The sequence below is a fragment of the Populus alba genome, chromosome 17 (assembly GCF_005239225.2).
Source record: "Populus alba chromosome 17, ASM523922v2, whole genome shotgun sequence".
NCBI classification, from domain to species: Eukaryota; Viridiplantae; Streptophyta; class Magnoliopsida; order Malpighiales; family Salicaceae; genus Populus; species Populus alba.
In genome coordinates this window covers 19,346,564-19,365,770 of record NC_133300.1, presented here as the reverse complement: position 1 = coordinate 19,365,770, position 19,207 = coordinate 19,346,564, and the positions used below count along the sequence as shown (strand labels likewise).

The following is a 19,207-nucleotide window of genomic DNA, read 5'->3' as shown; positions in this document are numbered from 1 at the left end:
CGGCTCTGATACCAAATGTAATGGCCCGGCCCAACTTGTCATATGCTGTCCGCTTTGGGCCTTACCGCCCTCACGGTTTTGTTCCTGGTGACGCGAGCCCATTTCTGAGCCTGACGCCCCAAAACACGTATAACAAGTTGGTAACCAACACCACTTATAAGGCCAACAACACACCCCTCACCCACCAATGTGAGATCCTACAATCCACCCCCCTTAAGGAGCTCGACGACCCCGTCGGCACAACCGGACAGCCAGTGAGGTTGACTCTGATACCAAATGTAATGGCCCGGCCCAACTTGCCATATACTGTCCGCTTTGGGCCTTACCGCCCTCACGGTTTTGTTCCTGGTGACGCGAGTCCATTTCTGAGCCTGACGCCCCAAAACGCGTATAACAAGTTGGTAATCAGCACCACTTATAAGGCCAGCAACACACCCCTCACCGGCCAATGTGGGATCTTACAGTGCAAAAAGGTAAACAAAAAAAAATTGATCAAAATAATAATAACCAAATATGGTAAAAAAACCAAATAAAAAAATAATTAGGGATTAAATTAAAAATTAAAATAGATTAAGAAGAAAGATTAAAAAATAGTAATAAAAATAATGAAACCATTTTTGGATAAAGAAATAAAAAGAAATAAAATGTTGAGGGTTAAAAATAATAATAAAAATAAATAAATCAAAATAATAAGAAAACAGAAATCAAAAGAATGAGGATCAAACTTGAATAAAAAAAATTAAAGGAAATAAAATGATGAGGGAAAAAATAAAAAAAAACAAGAAAAGGGTAAAACAGAAAAAAAAAAAAAAAGGCTATCAAAAGAATGAGGATAAAATTGGATACAAAAACTAAATGAAACAAAATGTCTAGGCATGAATTTTTTAAAAAAAAAACTTCAAAAGGTATTAAAAGCAAAACAAATAATAAAAAAATTAAAATTAAAATTGATAGAAATAGAAACTAGAGGACACAATTAATATTTGGAAGGACTGACATGAATTTCTAAGCTAAGAGAAAGAAAAGAGAGAGGAAAAGAAAAAAAAAAAGCTTATTGGAGCCTAAATGTATCTTTACTGTTAACACACACCTCACCAATGCAAAGAGGATAATGCGCCACTAAAAACATCATTGCAGATGGCTGATTTTGTTCACCTAATGGCATTGTATGTGCTGACACGTGAGTTGCATATGTCAATAATTTTTTTATAATATTTATTTTCTAAAATTACCAAACAGCCTCCGGGTCAACCTAAAAATTAAAAAAAAAATACAAAAACCCCCTTGGAGCAATATATATATATATATATATATATATATATATATATATATATATATATATATATTAAAGGCAATTTTGTCACTTCACTATTCTTTAAAAAAAAAATAGTTGGGTGATAAAGAAAGGATTCATCACCCTAAATGAATTTAAAAAAATGTTTTATCTGTTCTCAAATAGTAAATATAGAGAAATTCTTCATTAAGGTGGAATGAGATTTGAAAAAAGTTATAAATCTTATTTAAATGATAAATGACTATTATGTAGATAATAAACATGATTTAACATAGCAGACATACTCCATACTTTAATGTTAAATCAAAACATTATTGATGAAATGATACCAATTATACTGAGAAACATGTCACTAGAAGGTTAAGTCAAACCACTGATAACTTTTTTAATATTTAGAAAATCATGACACAATAATAGACGTTGCACCTTGTCTTCAAATATAAATTAATCAATTGTTCAATTAATAATAAATTAAATTATTTAATTTATTTAATTATAATTATAATTTATATTTGGACCAACATATTAGAAACTTAATAGGTGACGCACATTAAAAACCTTCAAGTAGAAATTAAACTAGGATTATTTAATTAAGTATGACTTGATTAAAATATATTTTAGAAACTAATGACTAGAATATAATTAATACAAGGATTATATTTCTAGACTAAGAAAAATCAAGGAAGTACTTGATTGAGTTAATTTATAAAATTATCCTGAATTAATATATGGATATTATTCAAGGGGTAAATTGATATTGTTTTTTAATTTACAAGGTTTTTTCAGATTTTCTTATAAATAGTTAGTTATGCCTCTTATTTTTTATAAGATTGTCAATTAAACAGAAAAAACAACATAAACACAAAATTAGAGTCAACTTTCTAGACGTAACAATCCCCCTCTCTTAATTATGAATTTAAGAGATTTTATATTGGTGGTTCGTGTGGATTACTAATGGATGTAGAACAATTAGATGGTTTGTGGTTTGTAACAACTCAATCTTTAAAGAATTATTTAAAGCCAAAGAAGATCATATATTTAGGTAATAAATCCCTAAATGACTCTAGATTTGTTTAATGGGATTACAAGGACTCCCAAATGATTTTATTTTATTGTTTCTATTGCGTGTATATTATTCAAAAAAACTCAACAAAATTCATTTCACCATAAAAAAAAAAAGTGTATGGACTCATTTCTTAGAAATCAATTTTGTAATGCATAATTGATCAGTTGAAAAGTTGATTTTACCCCTATTAGAAGAAACTTTGTTAGTTTTTTTTAGAATAATAAAAGTGTAATTATACTGTTATAAAGAATAGCAGAATGTTTCTTGCATCAAAGTGTTTTACTGCTAGCTTTTATTTTTTTTTTTCTTTTGGTAATTTAATTGTAATTAATGTGGTGGTTTTAATTATATTAAAATATGAAGACTGCAGTCCTATAACTATATATTGATTGGGCTCTACACAGTGCAGACTTGACTAGCTATGCCTCTATTAAAGCAATTGAAGTTTCACATTCATCAACTTGAATTTGCCCAGTATATGTCTATGTCCCGCACTGGCCAATCCGCGTGGGCTTCACAGGTTGTAGACTTGACAAATCGGGAATCACACGCCAGAGAAGATTGGCTCAAATTAGATGAATGGACATAAAAGATGGAAGAAAATATAAGATTGTGGGATCAAAGTCAAGAACGTCCTTTAGGTGGCTCTCCACAAATAAATTTTGCAACCAATAGCATGATCGAGATAGACTCACAAAGCTCAAATCAATAATAATAAAAAAATTAATTTTTTAAAAGCAATTTAATAAAAATATATTAATTAACTCGGGTTAACTCGATTAATATTCCATCTAAGATATAAAGTCGAGATAAACTCAAAATAATAAAAGTTGAATAAATAACAAAGGTCAAACCCCAATAACTCAGTCTCAAATGATAAAATTGAAAAAAAAAATAGTAAATGATAAAAAAAAAAACTAACTTAAATTGGGCTAATATTCAAAATCCAAATCATGAGAATATGATTATGTGCGGAAAGGTAAAAAAAAAAAAAAAAAAAAAACTAATGAGGTAATATTTCCAATCATAAGGTTATTATTATTTTAAATAGTAATCTAAATAATAAAGATCAAATATGATATAAAAACCAAATGAAAAAATAATTAGGAATTAAATTGAAAAATAAAATAAATTAAGGAAACAAATTAAAAAAATAGCAATAAAAATAATGAGAACTATTATTTAATAAAGAAATTAAATGAAACAAAATGTTGAGTGTTAAAAATAAAAAAAAATAAATCAAGAAAGTAATAAAAAGACAGAAATCAAAAGAATGAGGATCAAACTTGAATAAAAAACAATTAACGGAAATAAAATGGTGAAGAAAAAAAAACAAATCAAGAAAAGGGTAAAACACCAAGATAAAAAGAGCAATCAAAATAAATGAGAACTAAAATAGATAGAAATATAAACTAGAGGACGCAATCAATTTTTGGAAGGACTGGCATGAATTTCTAAGCTAAGATAAAGAAAAGAGAGGAAAAAAAAAAAACTCATCGAAGCCCACTACACATTTATTGTGAGCACGCACCTCACCTACACATTTTGTATGATGATTAAAATATATTTTAGAAGTTAATAACTAGAATATAATTAATACAAAGATTATATTTCTAGATCTAGAAAAATCAAATAAGTACTTGATTGAGTTAATTTTTAATTTTTTTAATTAATATATGGATATTATTCAGGGGACAAATTGATATTTTACTAATTTATATAATTTTTTTATATTTTTTTTATAAATAGTAAGTTATGTCTTTTATTTTTTATGAGATTGTCAATTAGACAGAAAAACTATGTAAACATAAAATTAGAGTTAATATTCTAAGCATAACAATTTCTCTATCTTCTAATTAGAGATTTAGAAAATTTCTCACTAGTGGTTCATGTAAATTATCGTTGGATGCTAGACAATTAAATGTTTAGGCAATAAATTTTAAAACAATTCTAGATTTATCTAATGGAATCTTAAGGACTTCAAAATAATTTTGTTTTACTATTTTTATTGCGTTTATATTTTTGAAGAAACTCAACAATAAACTCATTTCACCAAAAGAAAAGTGTATGGACTAATTTGTTACCATTCAATGTTGTAATGCATAATTGATCAGTAGAAAAGTTGATTTTACCCCGATTAGAAGAAACTTTGCTAGTTTTTTTTAGAATAATAAAAGTGTAATTATACTATTATATTGAATAGTAGAATGTTTCTTGCATCAAAGTGTTTTACTGCTAGTTTTTTTTTTTTTTCTTATGGTAATTTAATTGTAATTAATGTGGTGGTTTTAATTATATTAAAATATGAAAACTGCAGTTCTATAACTATATATTGATTGGGCTCTACACAGTGCAAACTTGACTAGCTATGCCTCTATTAAAGCAATTGAAGTTTCAGAGAAGGCAACATTCATCAACTTGAATTTGCCCAGTATATGTCTTTGTCCCGCACTGGCCAATCCGCGTGGGCTTCACACGTTGTAGACTTGACAAATCGCGAATCACACGCCAGAGAAGATTGGCTCAAATTAGATGAATGGACATAAAAGATGGAAGAAAATATAAGATTGTGGGGTTGCTTTTGTATACACACCAAAGATTGAAGAAAAGATAAGATTTCATATCCAAAGATCGCAAAAGATCTGATCAAAACTGTGGTGCGATTTTGAAATATCTCTTTGTTCATTGTTGGATTTGTGGTTTCAAATATCTCTTTGTTAATTGTTGTACCATCAAAAGAAAAACCCAAAGAGATAATGCAACATCCAAAAGTTGAGATACAGGCAGAGAGTGAGAGATTATTTAAAGATCCTTGTCAAAATTGTTAAACAAGACTAGTGATTAACCATCAAACAGTCAGCAATGGATATGATCTTAAATTTGAAAGTCAATGAACGCGTTGAATGGAGACTTTCTACAAATACATAAACTACATTACCAAACACTTCCATCAACAACCACAATTAACAACCCAGAAACACAAAAAAGAAGAAGTTAATCTCGGAAAATTGTATGAAACCCACCTCAAATCCGATTTCTTGAACAAGTCAAATGAGTTTCTAATACATGAAAGATAAATCAAATCGGTCTTTTTTACATTTCAGTCTGAAAACTAAACTATTACAGCGACCTAAATCCTAATTCCATCCATGCATACGATGGTGAAGAATAAGATTGGCGCGAAATTAAGTTAGTTACATGGTGTTGGTTATAGTGGGCTGGGCCGAGCAATTTTAAAAGGTAGAAAACGGAGCCACCATCAAAGCCTGTGGTTCTGCTCCATGGAAGGCCTACTTCTATGGTAGAATTGACTAGGAATTTTATTTTATTTTATTTTAGCCAGAATATATTTTATTTTAAGATTAAAGGGTTTCGGAACTTGACTTTCCTTAACTTTAATTAGTTCACCACCTATCAATTGATGAACAACAATTTTTGAAAATTTTAAAATTTATTTTAAAAGCTTCAATTTAATATGTTTTAGTATTTTTTTTTATCATTTTGATTTGTTAATTTTAAAAAATATTATTTTAATATATTTTCAAGTAAAAAAATATATATCTGAAGATCTGAAACTAAATATCATCTTCAATTAGGTTACTAAAGTGCCCAGCATTCTTTAATTAATTTACATCCAAAATATACTCTCTGTTTTTTTTTTCAACAGAAATCTTGCCCAAGACAACAACATTTTGTTAAATAAAAATTTATATGGATGAATGTGTGACTCAAATGAGAGATGTCTAGTATCAGGGATGAATTTTTTTCCTACTATTTTTTATCCAATAGAAGTTCCATCAAGTTTTACCTTATAACCTTTTCTTAAAAATAAAAAAAACAAAATAAAATAAAGCTTTTCTAAAACGAAATTCAAAATATATCCTCATTAAAACAGGGCAAAGCATGAAACTTGCGGCTAGAACCTTTAGAACATGGATGGGTAATATGTGGCCCACTAGAATCATTTCCTATTGCGAGCTTTTGATCGCGTGGCTGAAAAGTTTTTAAAAATAATATAAATAATATTTTAAAAAATTATTTAATGGTCTAAAGTTTTTTGGATAAATAATTATTTAATATTACATTAAAGCTCTTAAACAATCATGAATTCAAATCTTATTATTTTTATTTTTTATTTTAATTAAAATTAATTAATCACATAAGATATATACTAAAAAAAAAAATATAAATAATATTTTAAAATTTTACATAACAATTTAAAATTTTAAATTCATTTGATTGGTCTAGTGTGGTTTTGAGGTTTGAAAGATACTGTGATATCAGTGTATGTCTGTGCTTGGTAGAATATTCAACTGTGTATAACGTTTTTAGTTGGGTGAACGTTAGGACTGCTGGTCCAGATTATGGCTGTATTTGCCCAATCTTGAAGTCAGAGCTTAGTTTTTGTTTTGCAAGCACATGCCATTGCACAATTTGGGTTTTGTGAGGCCTTCAAGTGACTTATATAGATACTTCTTGAATATAGTTTGTTAATTATAAATTAAGATGACTTATGTTTCTTATTTATAAATTGAAGGTACATGAGAAAGAAAGAAAAAGCTGGTAAACTAATCAAGAATTAACTTGTGTAAATGCAAGAATTCACCTGATGTGTGTTGGCTTCATATACAAACTTCTTGAATACAGTCCCTGCATATAAGATGACTTGATGTTTGTCCGTTGTAGATTGAGGGCAGATTTTTGGAAATATTTTTCTAAGCTACATGAGAAGAAAGACAAAGCTGTCAGACTACCTAAAGGTGATTGTGTAAATTTGAGAATTCACCTAATGTGCTGGGGATTTACTGAAACTGCATTTGTTTCTAGAATCAAGTGGCACATTGAAACATTTCATGAGGATGAGTAACTTTTAGGTTTCACTTGGTGCACTATGGCTTTTCCCAGACTATGTAATAAGAACCAAACGTTGCTTCCAAGCAACCTCATCCATTGCCTGCGGTTTTTTATTGAAGATGTTGAAAAGAAAATAACAGAGATGGTAGTTTTGGTTCTATATACCTGAAGGTTTTGGAAAGAATCTAATATTTTGTTCTTTCTCCATGTAAAATCTCGCTTGCTTCTTCTCTTAGATCTCGAATCTTCACTTTCTTTTAGCCGCATTAGGTTCCCGAGGCCTTTATAGCTAAAGAAACTCCTCCACACTTCTTCACTATTCATACTCCAATGGCTTCCAGGTGCACCCACTCCTCTTTCTTTCTCATCCCGAATGCAAGTTGTTGAAACAAATGCAAAGAATCTTCTTCAGACAACCTCCCCATGGGCTGGACAAAAGTTGCTGCCATTCTACGAGCAACCATCTCATTACGCGTAGTTACTATTACAGCACTACCTTCAGCTCCACACCTTAATACCTCCTTCAATTTACTCCACCTATCAGTATAATCTTTCCACACATCATCCAGTACAAGCAAAAACTTCTTTCCAGTTAACTTTTGTTGAAGGCGTTGTAGCAGGGGAACCAATTCTTGAAGATCACAAGGGGCACCGTCAATGGGCTCCATGATGGCTCTTGTTAATCTTCTCAAGTCAAAATCAGTAGACACACACACCCACATCCTCAAACCGAATTGTTGTTTAAACTTTTCTTCATTGTAGACCAATTGAGTAAATGTTGTTTTCCCGAATCCCCCCATTCCCCATATAGCATAAATAGGGAGATCGTCGTCATTAGTGAGCAGGATTTTGAGTAGTTCCTCTTTCTCCTTCCGTCTTCCGCAAATTTCTGACTCATTCACGAGTGAGTTGGTAAGCCGCCAATCATAGGTATCAGCTGTTATGTCTACAGCTCTTGGTGTTAAATCAAACATGTTTTTCTTATTGGCGATGGCATCCAATTTTTCTCTCACATTTTTCAGTTTATGGCCCTTTTTCAATCGAAAAAGAAGGGGGCCATGACCGAGAGTAAAGAAGGATCTCAGTCGGTTTTTGGGATCTCTTTGCAGCCGATGCCTTTGAGCTTCAATTGCAAACTCATCCATGACATCATCAACATCATAAGCTGCATCCTTGAGGCGTTTTAGCCAAATCTCTAAAGCCTTGTTCTTCCATTGCTTCTCCTCCGCATCCTGGAGCACAGCTTGAACCATTGCGAAGGTGCTTTCGAGATTCTCAAGTTCGGTGTCTAGGCCCCGAGCAAGCTCAACCTCTTTGAGAACAGCAACCTCAAGTTCTCCAAGATTGCACTCGCTACAGCAGAAACAACTGCGTCCGCCATAGCTTGTTTCGAAGGGAAAGGAATTGGATGTTGAGAAGTAGAAAAGGTGCACGGAAACTAAAAGCGGGGAGGTGAGCAAGAAATGGTAAGTTAATATTGAGAAGAAAGAGCAGTATGAGATGAGAAATGGAAAAGGTGAAGGTGTTTGGTGATGAGATTTTACTGATTTTATTACTGATTTTAGTGTGGTGGTTCAGTTTTATCAAAATATTAGAACCGCAGTCTCTTAACTATACTGATTAGGCTCCACACGGTGCAGACTTGAGTAGCCATGCCAGTCTGTATTAAAGCATTGAAGTTTCTGATAAGCAACACGCCGGCGATTTGAAGACAACATCTCTCAACTTGATTTTCCTAATTGGTTCAATACATAATTATCCCATGTATTTTTCTATTAATTTTGTGTAATATTGATTTGTATTTTTATATTGTAACGATATAAATTTGGTATTAAAATACCCAGTTTTCTCAAAAATATTGAAAAAAAAATTAAAAGAAAAAAATCTTGTTTTCTTGCATAAAGCCAAGTCTCTAAAAAAATAATCATTTCGTATTTTCACACAAAAAAAAAATTACAAAAATATGTTTTAACATGCATTTTGATTTTAATAACTAGCTTATTAAAGTAACGAGAACTAGGTTAATATTTCAAAAATTCTAAAAAAACTTATTTTTTTCCTTTTAGTATCTGGGGTTACGACCTTATACGTAGGACATATTCTGAAAATTAAATTCTTTTATTGATGTTAGAAGGGTTAGTTTTTATCTAGTAAGATAAAGATCTTCTCATCCATAAGGACTTTTCTTAAATCATAAACAAACCAACAATTAAAAAACACGACAAGTCCTTAGTTTTCATCAGATAATTAATCAATACATCTTATCTTAGGTAAGGTATATTTGAGTGCTAATACATTCCATTTATGCAATCAGTTCTCGTGCCCGATCTCTGAAACCAGTTAGGGTTTCTAGTGATCAAAATACTAAGTGACGACTCTTATTCTCGCTTTTCATAAATAAAAGACAAGAATTTATTGTCTCCCCACATTTACTAGATAGATACATATACTTGAGAGAGTATGATCGACGCGACACTGCACACGTACAACATAAACCATAATAAAATGGGTATTAAGAAGACTTCTCACAAATATAGGCTACGTACCTTACCGGTAATTCTATGAATAACATGGTCCTGATTGAACTTCTAAAATAGATTAAGGATCAAAATCTGACGAGGGAAACTTGAACTTGATATAATTCACAATTTAGCAAATGAATCTAGTAACATAGTTGAGTCTTGAAAAGATTATTAAACAGACAAGTGTTTAAACGATGAGTTTCTACTACTAGATTATATGAATTTCTACAAATATAGGCACACCTACCATTCATAAGTGTTTGGTGATGGTAATTATACAATGTTTCTTAACAGAGAATATTTTTTTTGAATAAATTAAAATAATTTTATTTTCTAGAATTTATTTTTGATATAAAGATATTAAAACAATTCAAAAACTTAAAAAATTTAATTGAAAGCAAAAGAAAAAAATTAAATTTTGTAAAAAGTACAATCCAACAAAAAAAAAACACACGGCTTTACTTATGCTATAAATCTCTTTTTAATAGTGAATAGGTAGGTGTTTGGCGCAACGTTGTGGGTGTGGTTAAGTTTTTTTCTCATGCAATAAAAGATGTCTAAGCGATAATAACCTCAATCAACACGGTTTAACTTGACTATACATGCAACACATGATATGAAATCAAGATTATCTTGAAGAAAAGAAAGTGACAAAAAAAAAAACATAACAAAACTCAAAGCCCAATGACCTAATGGCAAATGATAACATTTTTTAAAAAATTAATTTTAAGAAAAAGTAACAACGAAAAAAAAAAAACTTAGGTCAAGTTAGGTTAACTTGACCAACCTACCATCCATAATATGAGATCAGGATAAAAAAAAAATTATATATATTTTTTAAAAGGACCTAGAATAAAATACTAAAGTTAAATAAAAGAAACGTCAGATAAATCAAAGTTAACTTGACTAACCTACACTTAGGATGACCCCATATAAAAAATGTGAAAGAATCACAAAGCTCAAGGGTCAATAAAAAAAAATATAAATTTCTTAAAAAATAATTGGAGGCAAAAAAACATTTAGTCAACTTGGGTTAACTCGACTAACCCTCCACTCGAGATAGAAGATCGATATAAACTCAAAAAAATAAAAGTTGAACATATAACAAAGCTCAAACCCCAATAACCCAATGTCAAATGATGAAATTGAAAAAAAAATTAGTAAAAGAAAAAAAAAAGACCTAACATAAATTGGGCTAATATTCAAAACTAATGATCCAGATCATAAGAATATGATTACCGTGCAGAAAAGCAAACAAAAAAAAAAAACTAATAAAGTAAAATTTCCAATCCTATTTTTTTTCAAAACAAAACAAATAGTAATCATAATAATAAGGATCAAATATGGTATAAAATCCAAATAAAAATAATAATAATTAGGGATTAAATTGAAAGATAAAATAAATTAAGAAAAAAAGATTAAAAAATAGCAATGAAAAGAATGAGAACCATTATTTGATAAAGAAATAAAATAAAAAAAATGTTGAGGGTTAAAAATAAAAAAAAACCCAAGAAAATAATAAGAAAACAGAAATCAAAATAATGAGGACTAAATTGAATACAAAAACTATATGAAACAAAATTTTTAGGTATGAATTTAAAAAAAAAAACTTCAAAAAGTATTACAAGCAAAACAAATAGTAATTAAAAGAATAAGAACTAAAATTAATAGAAATAAAAACTAGAGGACACAATCAATTTTTGAAATGGCTGACATGAATTTCTAAGCTAAGAGAAAAAAAAAAAGAAAGGAAAAGAAAAAAAGCTCATTAGAGCCCAATCACACCTCTACTGTTAACACACATCTCGCCAATATGAAGCGGACAATGCGTCACTCCAAACATCATCGTAGATAATTGATTTTGGTCATTGGACGATCTTGCATGTGCTAACACGTGAGTTGCACACGTCAATAGTTTTTTTATAGTATTTATTTTTTAAAATTACCAAATAGCCACTAGGTCGACCTAAAAAAAAAACAAAAAAACAAAAAAAAACCCCCCGAACCATATATATATATATATATATATATAATATATATATATTATTAAAAATTAACGACTACAATATAATTAATATAAGGATTATTTTTCTAGATCTTGAAAAATTAAATAAGAACTTGATTAAGTTAATTATTTTTTAAAATTTTCTGAATTAATATATAAATATTATTAAAAAGGACAAAATCAATGTGTATTTTTATGGTACAAGCAATGTATATTTAATTTTAAGTTTAAAAAGTTTTTAAATGGATAAAAGGCAATCGAGCGAATATTTTTCCACGGCAATCTTTAATGGCAAAACACGCAAAATATTATAAGTTTCATTTAATTAAGTAAAATTACGTCTTCATAAAGGCTAAAAGGATGTTTATGAAATTGATATTTTAGTTGAGAAACCTCAACAGTTGATTTTCTTATACAAGTTTTGTTTTGAAGTAACCAAAAAAAAAACTTAATTGGCTTAATTTTATGCTTTTTTTTATGAGAAGTATTGTGTGTTAAGGAAAAAAAACCTATTACAGTAGTAAAACAAGTTTCAATTAAAACAAATAATGAACCAATCATTTTTACACATTTATATGAAGAATAAAACAACAATCAATTTGAGAAAATTATTTAAACAATTACAACAAATTAAAACTACGAAAATATATATTTTATTATCATTACAAATTTTGCATATCAATTTTAATTGATTCTAATATCAGGAATGCGAGCTATCTTAGGCCAGTCCTCTCCTAAATCTTTCTCACACCTTTTCTTCAAATTTGGACAATTATAAATGTATAGAGATCGGAGAGAAGTGAGCTGTTGGATACTCTCTGGCAATGAATTCAGCTCTGGACATCCTTCAAGTAACAAATCCTCAAGCGCAGTCAGATGCCGCACTCCCTCAGTTAGGGATGTGAATTTATCACAATATTGAATATTTAAACTACGAAGAGAAGATAAGCCACACAGCCCATTCATTGGCAGACAATTTAATCTTCTACCACCTATGTTTAAAACCTCCAAGGAATTGAGATTACGAAGACCTTCCTCTGGCAAGCTTTCAAGTTCATCACAATCCCAAATAGTCAAGCTTTTAAGGAGGGTATGATTTTGCAAAAACCCATCGGGAAGCTCCCTCACATTTGGAATCTCTTCTATATGAAGGGAGGTGATAGAAGTGAGATTCCTAACTGACATCAGCAACGAAGCATTCACTCTCTCGATGTGCAGTGATTTGACAGAGGGTATAATTGGTATTTCGTTCAACATAGGGCAATCGAATATCCTCAATTCTTGAAGGCGAGGAAAAGTACACGCAGACCATTGCTCTAATCCCTCCATGTACTTAAAAGTCAGCGTCTCCAAAGATGGGAATGGACTTTGCCCATCTCCATACACATTGCTGTCAATACTCTTCACACCATCCATTCCACGCAATACAAGACTCTTGAGGAACTGCAGTTTCCCCAATGGTGGAAGTTGTTCACAGTGGTCACATGCTGATAGCTCCATCTCTACCAGATTTGGTAGCGTCATGTTCAAGTTCATCATCCAATCAGGAAATCTTGAACCTCCATATCCGCATATCCTCAACTTCTTCAGATTTGAATGAGTCTGAAGCCCTTCAAGGACCTCCTCGTTATTTTCCTGAATAACACTCTTTCTTTGCTGCGGTGGCACTAATGATCCAGGGTGAAAAAGGTAAGATCCATTCTCATACCAAGATAAAGTCAGTGATAAAAGAGCTTTCTTCAACTTCAAATTGGCACTTGTGGCATCTTTTAAATTCTTAACATTAACAAGATCTACGATCCTCAATTCACCAGCAAGATTATTCAGCCCTTCCAGCTCACTTATGCGACGACCATTCTCCCCATCCACAATGAACATGGTAAGTTTTCGCAGGCATATCAATTGCCCCATTCCAGCTGGCATAAATCGAAGTGAATAACAACCCGTTATGTCAAGATAGACAAGAGTTTTCATGTGCTTCATACCTTTTGGTAAATGGATGAGCTGTCCGCAAGAACTCAGATCTAGTGTTTGGAGGTTTTGGAGAGAGGTTGTACTTTCAGGCAGTGTTTTGATCTCGGAGCCTGATACATCTAGATACCTTAGATGTTTCAAATCACAAATTGACTTCGGCATGGCCCGGATATTTCTTAAACTCAAGGCTCGATGTTTTCGACCAGGAATCTTTCCCCATCCATTCCCATACTGTTCATTCCTCACAAGAAGTGAGCGAAGTGATAGGACCTTGAGAACTTCAGAAGACGAAGCTATTGATTTGTTATAAAAAGCAACATGACGGGCAGTCTTAGGAATTTCCAACTCCCCATCGCCTTCTGTCGTATAGCATTCTTGTGCTGCAATGGATTGTGCAAGATCATGCATAAGATCATGCATTTTACATGTTATGTTGCCAAATCCATCATCCTTGACCTCTTGCAGAAATGACCTTCCCACTAGTTCATTGAATATATCAATACCCATGAAGTGCAAATCCATTTCTCTTCTGCAAGAAATAAAGCCATTTGCCATCCACAAAGCAACCAGCTCCTCCCTCCTCATCACCTCATCTTTTGGAAATATAGTGCAATACGCAAAGCATTGCTTCAAATGTGGTGATAGATTAGTGTAACTCAACCTCAAAGCAGGTAAGATCTCGCTTGCTTCTTCTCTTAGATCCCAAATCTCACTTTCTTTGACAGCTATCCACTGATCTTCACTTTCTTTTAGCCGCATTAGGTTCCCTAGTGCCTTTATAGCTAAAGGAACACCACCACACTTCTTCACTATTGATACTCCAATGGCTTCCAGGTGTGCCCGCTCCTCTTTCCTTCTCATCCCGAATGCAAGCTGTTGAAACAACTGCCAAGAATCTTCTTCAGACAATTTCTCCATGTGCTTGACAGGAGTTGTTGCCATTCTATGAGCAACCTTCTTAATACGCGTAGTTACTATGACAGCACTACCTTTAGCTCCACACCTTAATACCGCCTTCAATTTATTCCACCTATCAGTACCATAATCATCCCACACATCATCCAATACAAGCAAAAACTTCTTTCCATTTAACTTCTCTTGGAGGCGTTGTTGCAAGGCATCCAATTCTTGAAGACCACAAGGGGCACCATCAATGGACTCTATGATGGCTCTTGTTAATCTTCTTACATCGAAATCAGTGGATACACACACCCAGATCTTCAAACCGAATTGTTGCACAACCCTTTCTTCATTGTAGGCCATTTGAGCAAGTGTTGTTTTCCCGAGCCCCCCCATTCCCCATATAGCATAAATAGGGAGACGGTCTGCATTAGTGAGCAGGATTTTGTTGATTAGTTCCTCTTTCTCCTTGCCTCTTCCGCAAATTTCTAATTCATTCATGAATGAGCTTGTAAGCCGCCAATCGTAGGTATCTGCTGCTACGTCCCCAACTAGTGATGTTAAACCGAAATTTTTCTTCTCATTGGCAATGGCATCCAGTTTCTCTCTCACGTTTTTCAACTTATGCGCCATTTTCAATCGAAAAACAAGTGGATTATGATCAAGAGAAAAGAAGGATCGTAGTCGATTTTTTAGATCTTTTTGCAGCCGATGCCTTTGAGCTTCAATTGCAAAGTCATCCAGCACATCATCAACATCATAAGCTGCATCCTTGAGGCTTCTTAGCCAAATTTTTATAGCCTCGCTGTTCCATTGCTTCTTCTCTGCATCCTGGAGCACAGCTTGAACCATTGTGAAGGTGCGCTTGAGATTCTCAAGCTCGGTGTCTAGGCCCCAAGCAAGCCCAACCTCTTTGAGAGCCTGCAAGCTCAAGTTCTCCAGGATTGGACTCACAAGAGCAGAAACAACTGCATCAGCCATGGCCTGTTTTGCTTTGGAAAATCTGGGTCTTGGTAACAACTGATATCGCAAGATTGGTTATGGAGATGAGAATGGAAATTCTAACGGAAACACAAGGTTGTTAATGGAAAAGAGAAGTGAAGAAGGGCTTCAAATATGATCAGGAAATTTTAAAGGAAACACGAGATTGGTTATGGAAAAGAGAATTGCAGAAGGACTTTAAAAGTGAGCAGGGAATTTTAATGGAAACACAAGATTGGTTATGGAAAATAGAAATACAGAAGGACCAAACAATTTATAACTCTTTAGAATAAAGAAATTAATCTAACTTGGACTTGAAGTGAAGAACATTAAAAAGAAGAAAAGAACATAATATGAGTTTGAACAGAGAAGGCAAGAATTTGTTCCTTGCCCATTCTCTTTAAAATTCTAGCCGGATGGAGTTTCACAAGGCAAAAGATTCTTGTCTTGTGATCTTTTCCTTTAAACAATGACTTCTCAAAGCAAAAGGCAGCACTCCGGAATTTCACCCTGTAAGAAAAGAAAAGGAAGAAAGAATCAAATGAGGATAATTCAGAGCCTTACAATATTATTTCTGGCATTTTACCTTTTTATGAAAAGCAAATCGTAAAATAGTTTGAACATAAAGCAAGTTCAAAGCATTGTTTCCCTCTGTTATCATGGATCAAACCAACAATTTCTTCATTTTTGTTTGGGATTTAACTACGATTCAATCATGCTATTGTCGTTAACATGCAGCTACTGTCTCCTTCCACATGAGAGTTTTGATCTTACTCACAGAAAACAAAACAAAAGGAAGCACTGTAACAAGAGCTAGAGTTTGGTAAATACACTTCTTAACTCATCACTTTCATCAGAACCACCTTTCCGAGGTGACTTTTACCTCCATCCACAGACAAGAATCTTGACCCATTCTCTTTATTACAGGTTTTCCCTATTAAATAAAATAAATAATATCTTGAGGTAATATTTAACGGTTTAAATTTTTAAATTTAAATAGTTTTTTAATATATTATTAAAAATTTTAATTACCAAATAAATTCAAATCTTACTATTTTTATTCTTTATTTTAATTAAAATTAATTAATAGTGTAAGTTAATGACCCGTGCAAAAATTACAAGCTCAAAAAATATGCTAAAAAGTAATATAAATCTTAAAATTTTACCTAATAATTAAAATTTAATTTTAGGTCGACGTGTTTCTTTTATACTAATACTCATATTCTACCAGAAACAAGTCACCGTCTTTCATCATGAGAAAGATCAAAAATATATTTCCATGGAAGTACAGTAAGTTTCCTCTTGCAAGACATTGCATAAAATGATAAAATGGATTTAGTTTCAAACTATCAATAAAATGGGTACTTTTACGAGGACTTCTTATGAAAATATACCACTTTACCTGTACTTCCATTAGTAACATTACCATCAATAAGCTTTTTAACACAGTTTAAGGAACATAATCTGACCAGGGAAACTTGAACATAATATAATTCATAATTTCACAGATGATTCTAGCAACGTAGCTGAGCCTTGAACAAAGAAAAATAGAATAAGAGAACCAGAAGCTAATATCAGAAGATTAATAACCTTTTTGTTTTTACATTTCAAAAAAAAAAAAATTTAATTTTTTTTTATTTTAAAATTAATTTTTTGTGTTTGTAACTTGTTTTTGATATGTTAATATTAAAAAAATTATAAAAAAAATTATTTTAATTTATTTTTAAATAAAAAAATATTTAAAATATAATCACTGCCTTATATATATATATATATATATATATATATATATATATATATATATATATATATATATATATATATATATAAAATGTTCACTTATAGTTGAGTTAGGCCAAGAAGTTCAAAGTAAAAGCGTGAGGTTCGGTACGGAAGGTGAGGCCCACCTAGCACATCAATCGACGAGGAATTTCGTTTTGTTTTATTTTAGAGCAAACTTAACACAAGCCCCTCAGCCATGATTTATTTTAGGCCAGCCCTAGCCCAATGTTTTTTCTCAAAGCCCTAAAACTGCCAGTGCTTGGATCCCAAAGTCTCCAGTCTTGGGCTCAAGCAGTTGTAGGTCGTGCAGATCTAGTTCTTTCCAATCTTCAATGAAGGGGTCTTGTGCTAGTGGATTGCACAAATTCAATGCTTGTGATCTCCCAAACCAGAACTGGTTTTGACAAACCGTTTTTTCTGTGGTTATAGATACAAGAGATGCCATGGAATTGAGCTTTTTGACAGGTGAGCTTCATGCATAGCATTTCCATGAACATATATAAAGAATATTTCCGGTGGAGACTTGAGATAGCTTCTTTCTAGTTAACATGACAAGAGAAAGGCACATGTATTTCCCCTACCTTTGCTTTGCAGGGGCTAAATTACAAATGGCACCTATAATGAAAAGGATAGTGCGCTTAGCTCATAATGATCTTTAAATTACTGTTGACTAGGGTTAGTCTCTTAAAATTGAAACGGTTCAGAATTGAAGAATTTCTTTCTATGCATATGATCAAACCCTAATATATCTGGACATCATAAGGCCCATTTCTAATTAAATAAGTAATCTGCAGAGGCAAGAACTATATGTGATTGATAAGTTTTTGTCTTCTTGAGATGGCATTATTGCCTTGCCTGTTTCAGATTGAAGTCAGACATCAATGCCAGTAAAGTAAAAAGGACTTTCTCCAGAATCAAAATGATTGCTGGTTTCATTAGCAAATTTCAGCTCCAGAAGCAATCGTGCACAAAGAAATGGTTAGCTATACATTGCCTAACATTGTGCATTGACAACGATAGTTTCAGGCTTCATTCCATGTCACTAAGATTACAACCAGAACTAGAATCAAGCAAAGGCTCAAGAACACATTACACATATATGATCAACATAATGAAATGAATTAATTAGCGGTAAGCACTCCTACTTCCCCCCTTTTTTTTTTCTCATTTCTTCTCCTCACTGGTTTCTTGTTTCTTGTTTTTTTTCCACCACACAAACATACACATTTTCTTCAAGCAAAAAAAGACTTAAAATGACACTGAAGAAACTAACGGACCCTTTTTTTTTTCCTTCCAAGCCAACCACATTTTTATATATTTATATCTATGCCTCCCCTCTCATTCATGAAGACTATGAAACAATACTCATGGAACTAAATAAAAGGAAAAAAAAATCAACAAGACAAACACGGTATATAGAAAAAAAGTTTATGCATGATCAGCAATGTTCTTTCCCTTGCCAGTCTGGTCTACCTAATGTGAACTCCAAGCTGGGGTTCTTGCAATCCATATTAGAAGATCCCAAGCAGCTTTTCAGCTGAGTCGAATTACATTCCTGCAGTATTAATTAAGACATTTTCATGTTACCTCCTAAAAGTGAATAAAATTCTTATCCCTTTCTGCTAGATTTCTGGAAAATCTTGATCTACTCAAATTTTAAAAAAAATTAGACTTTGGATGGTACCTCCATTTGTTGTCCAAATCTTTGTTGTGACTGGAATGTTCCTTGTCTGTGCCCATCCATGTCGTTGGAGTTTGTCAGGGGCCATGCCTCTCTACCACTGAAATAGTAACATAAGTTTTAATTAGCTTGAATTTATATTGACATG

At 32.0% G+C, this 19,207-nt stretch overlaps 2 protein-coding genes across 2 annotated transcripts; both read right to left on the bottom strand.

Annotated features, from left to right (window-relative positions):
- Positions 1–7,534: 7,534 nt before the first annotated feature.
- On the bottom strand, positions 7,535–8,932 carry LOC118047924 (putative disease resistance protein RGA3). The gene is made up of 2 exons (XM_073405570.1): positions 8,832–8,932; positions 7,535–8,567 (listed from the first exon to the last, which is right to left on the bottom strand). Exons 1-2 carry the CDS (start codon positions 8,930–8,932, stop codon positions 7,535–7,537), a joined length of 1,134 nt encoding a protein of 377 aa, XP_073261671.1.
- A 3,345-nt stretch (positions 8,933–12,277) lies between these two features.
- Positions 12,278–16,005, bottom strand: LOC118047927 (putative disease resistance protein RGA3). The gene has a single exon (XM_035057374.2). The coding sequence runs from the start codon at positions 15,594–15,596 to the stop codon at positions 12,426–12,428; it is 3,171 nt and encodes a 1,056-aa protein (XP_034913265.1). The 5' UTR covers positions 15,597–16,005; the 3' UTR covers positions 12,278–12,425.
- Positions 16,006–19,207: the final 3,202 nt, after the last annotated feature.

Coding starts and splice junctions, on each gene's coding strand:
- LOC118047924 (XM_073405570.1), bottom strand. CDS start 8,932: ATGTTGTCTTCAAATCGCCGGCGTGTTGCTTATCAGAAACTTCAATGC. Junction 8,568..8,831: donor CACCGTGTGGAGCCTAATCA/GTATAGTTAAGA, acceptor TTTCTGCTGTAG/CGAGTGCAATCTTGGAGAAC.
- LOC118047927 (XM_035057374.2), bottom strand. CDS start 15,596: ATGGCTGATGCAGTTGTTTCTGCTCTTGTGAGTCCAATCCTGGAGAAC.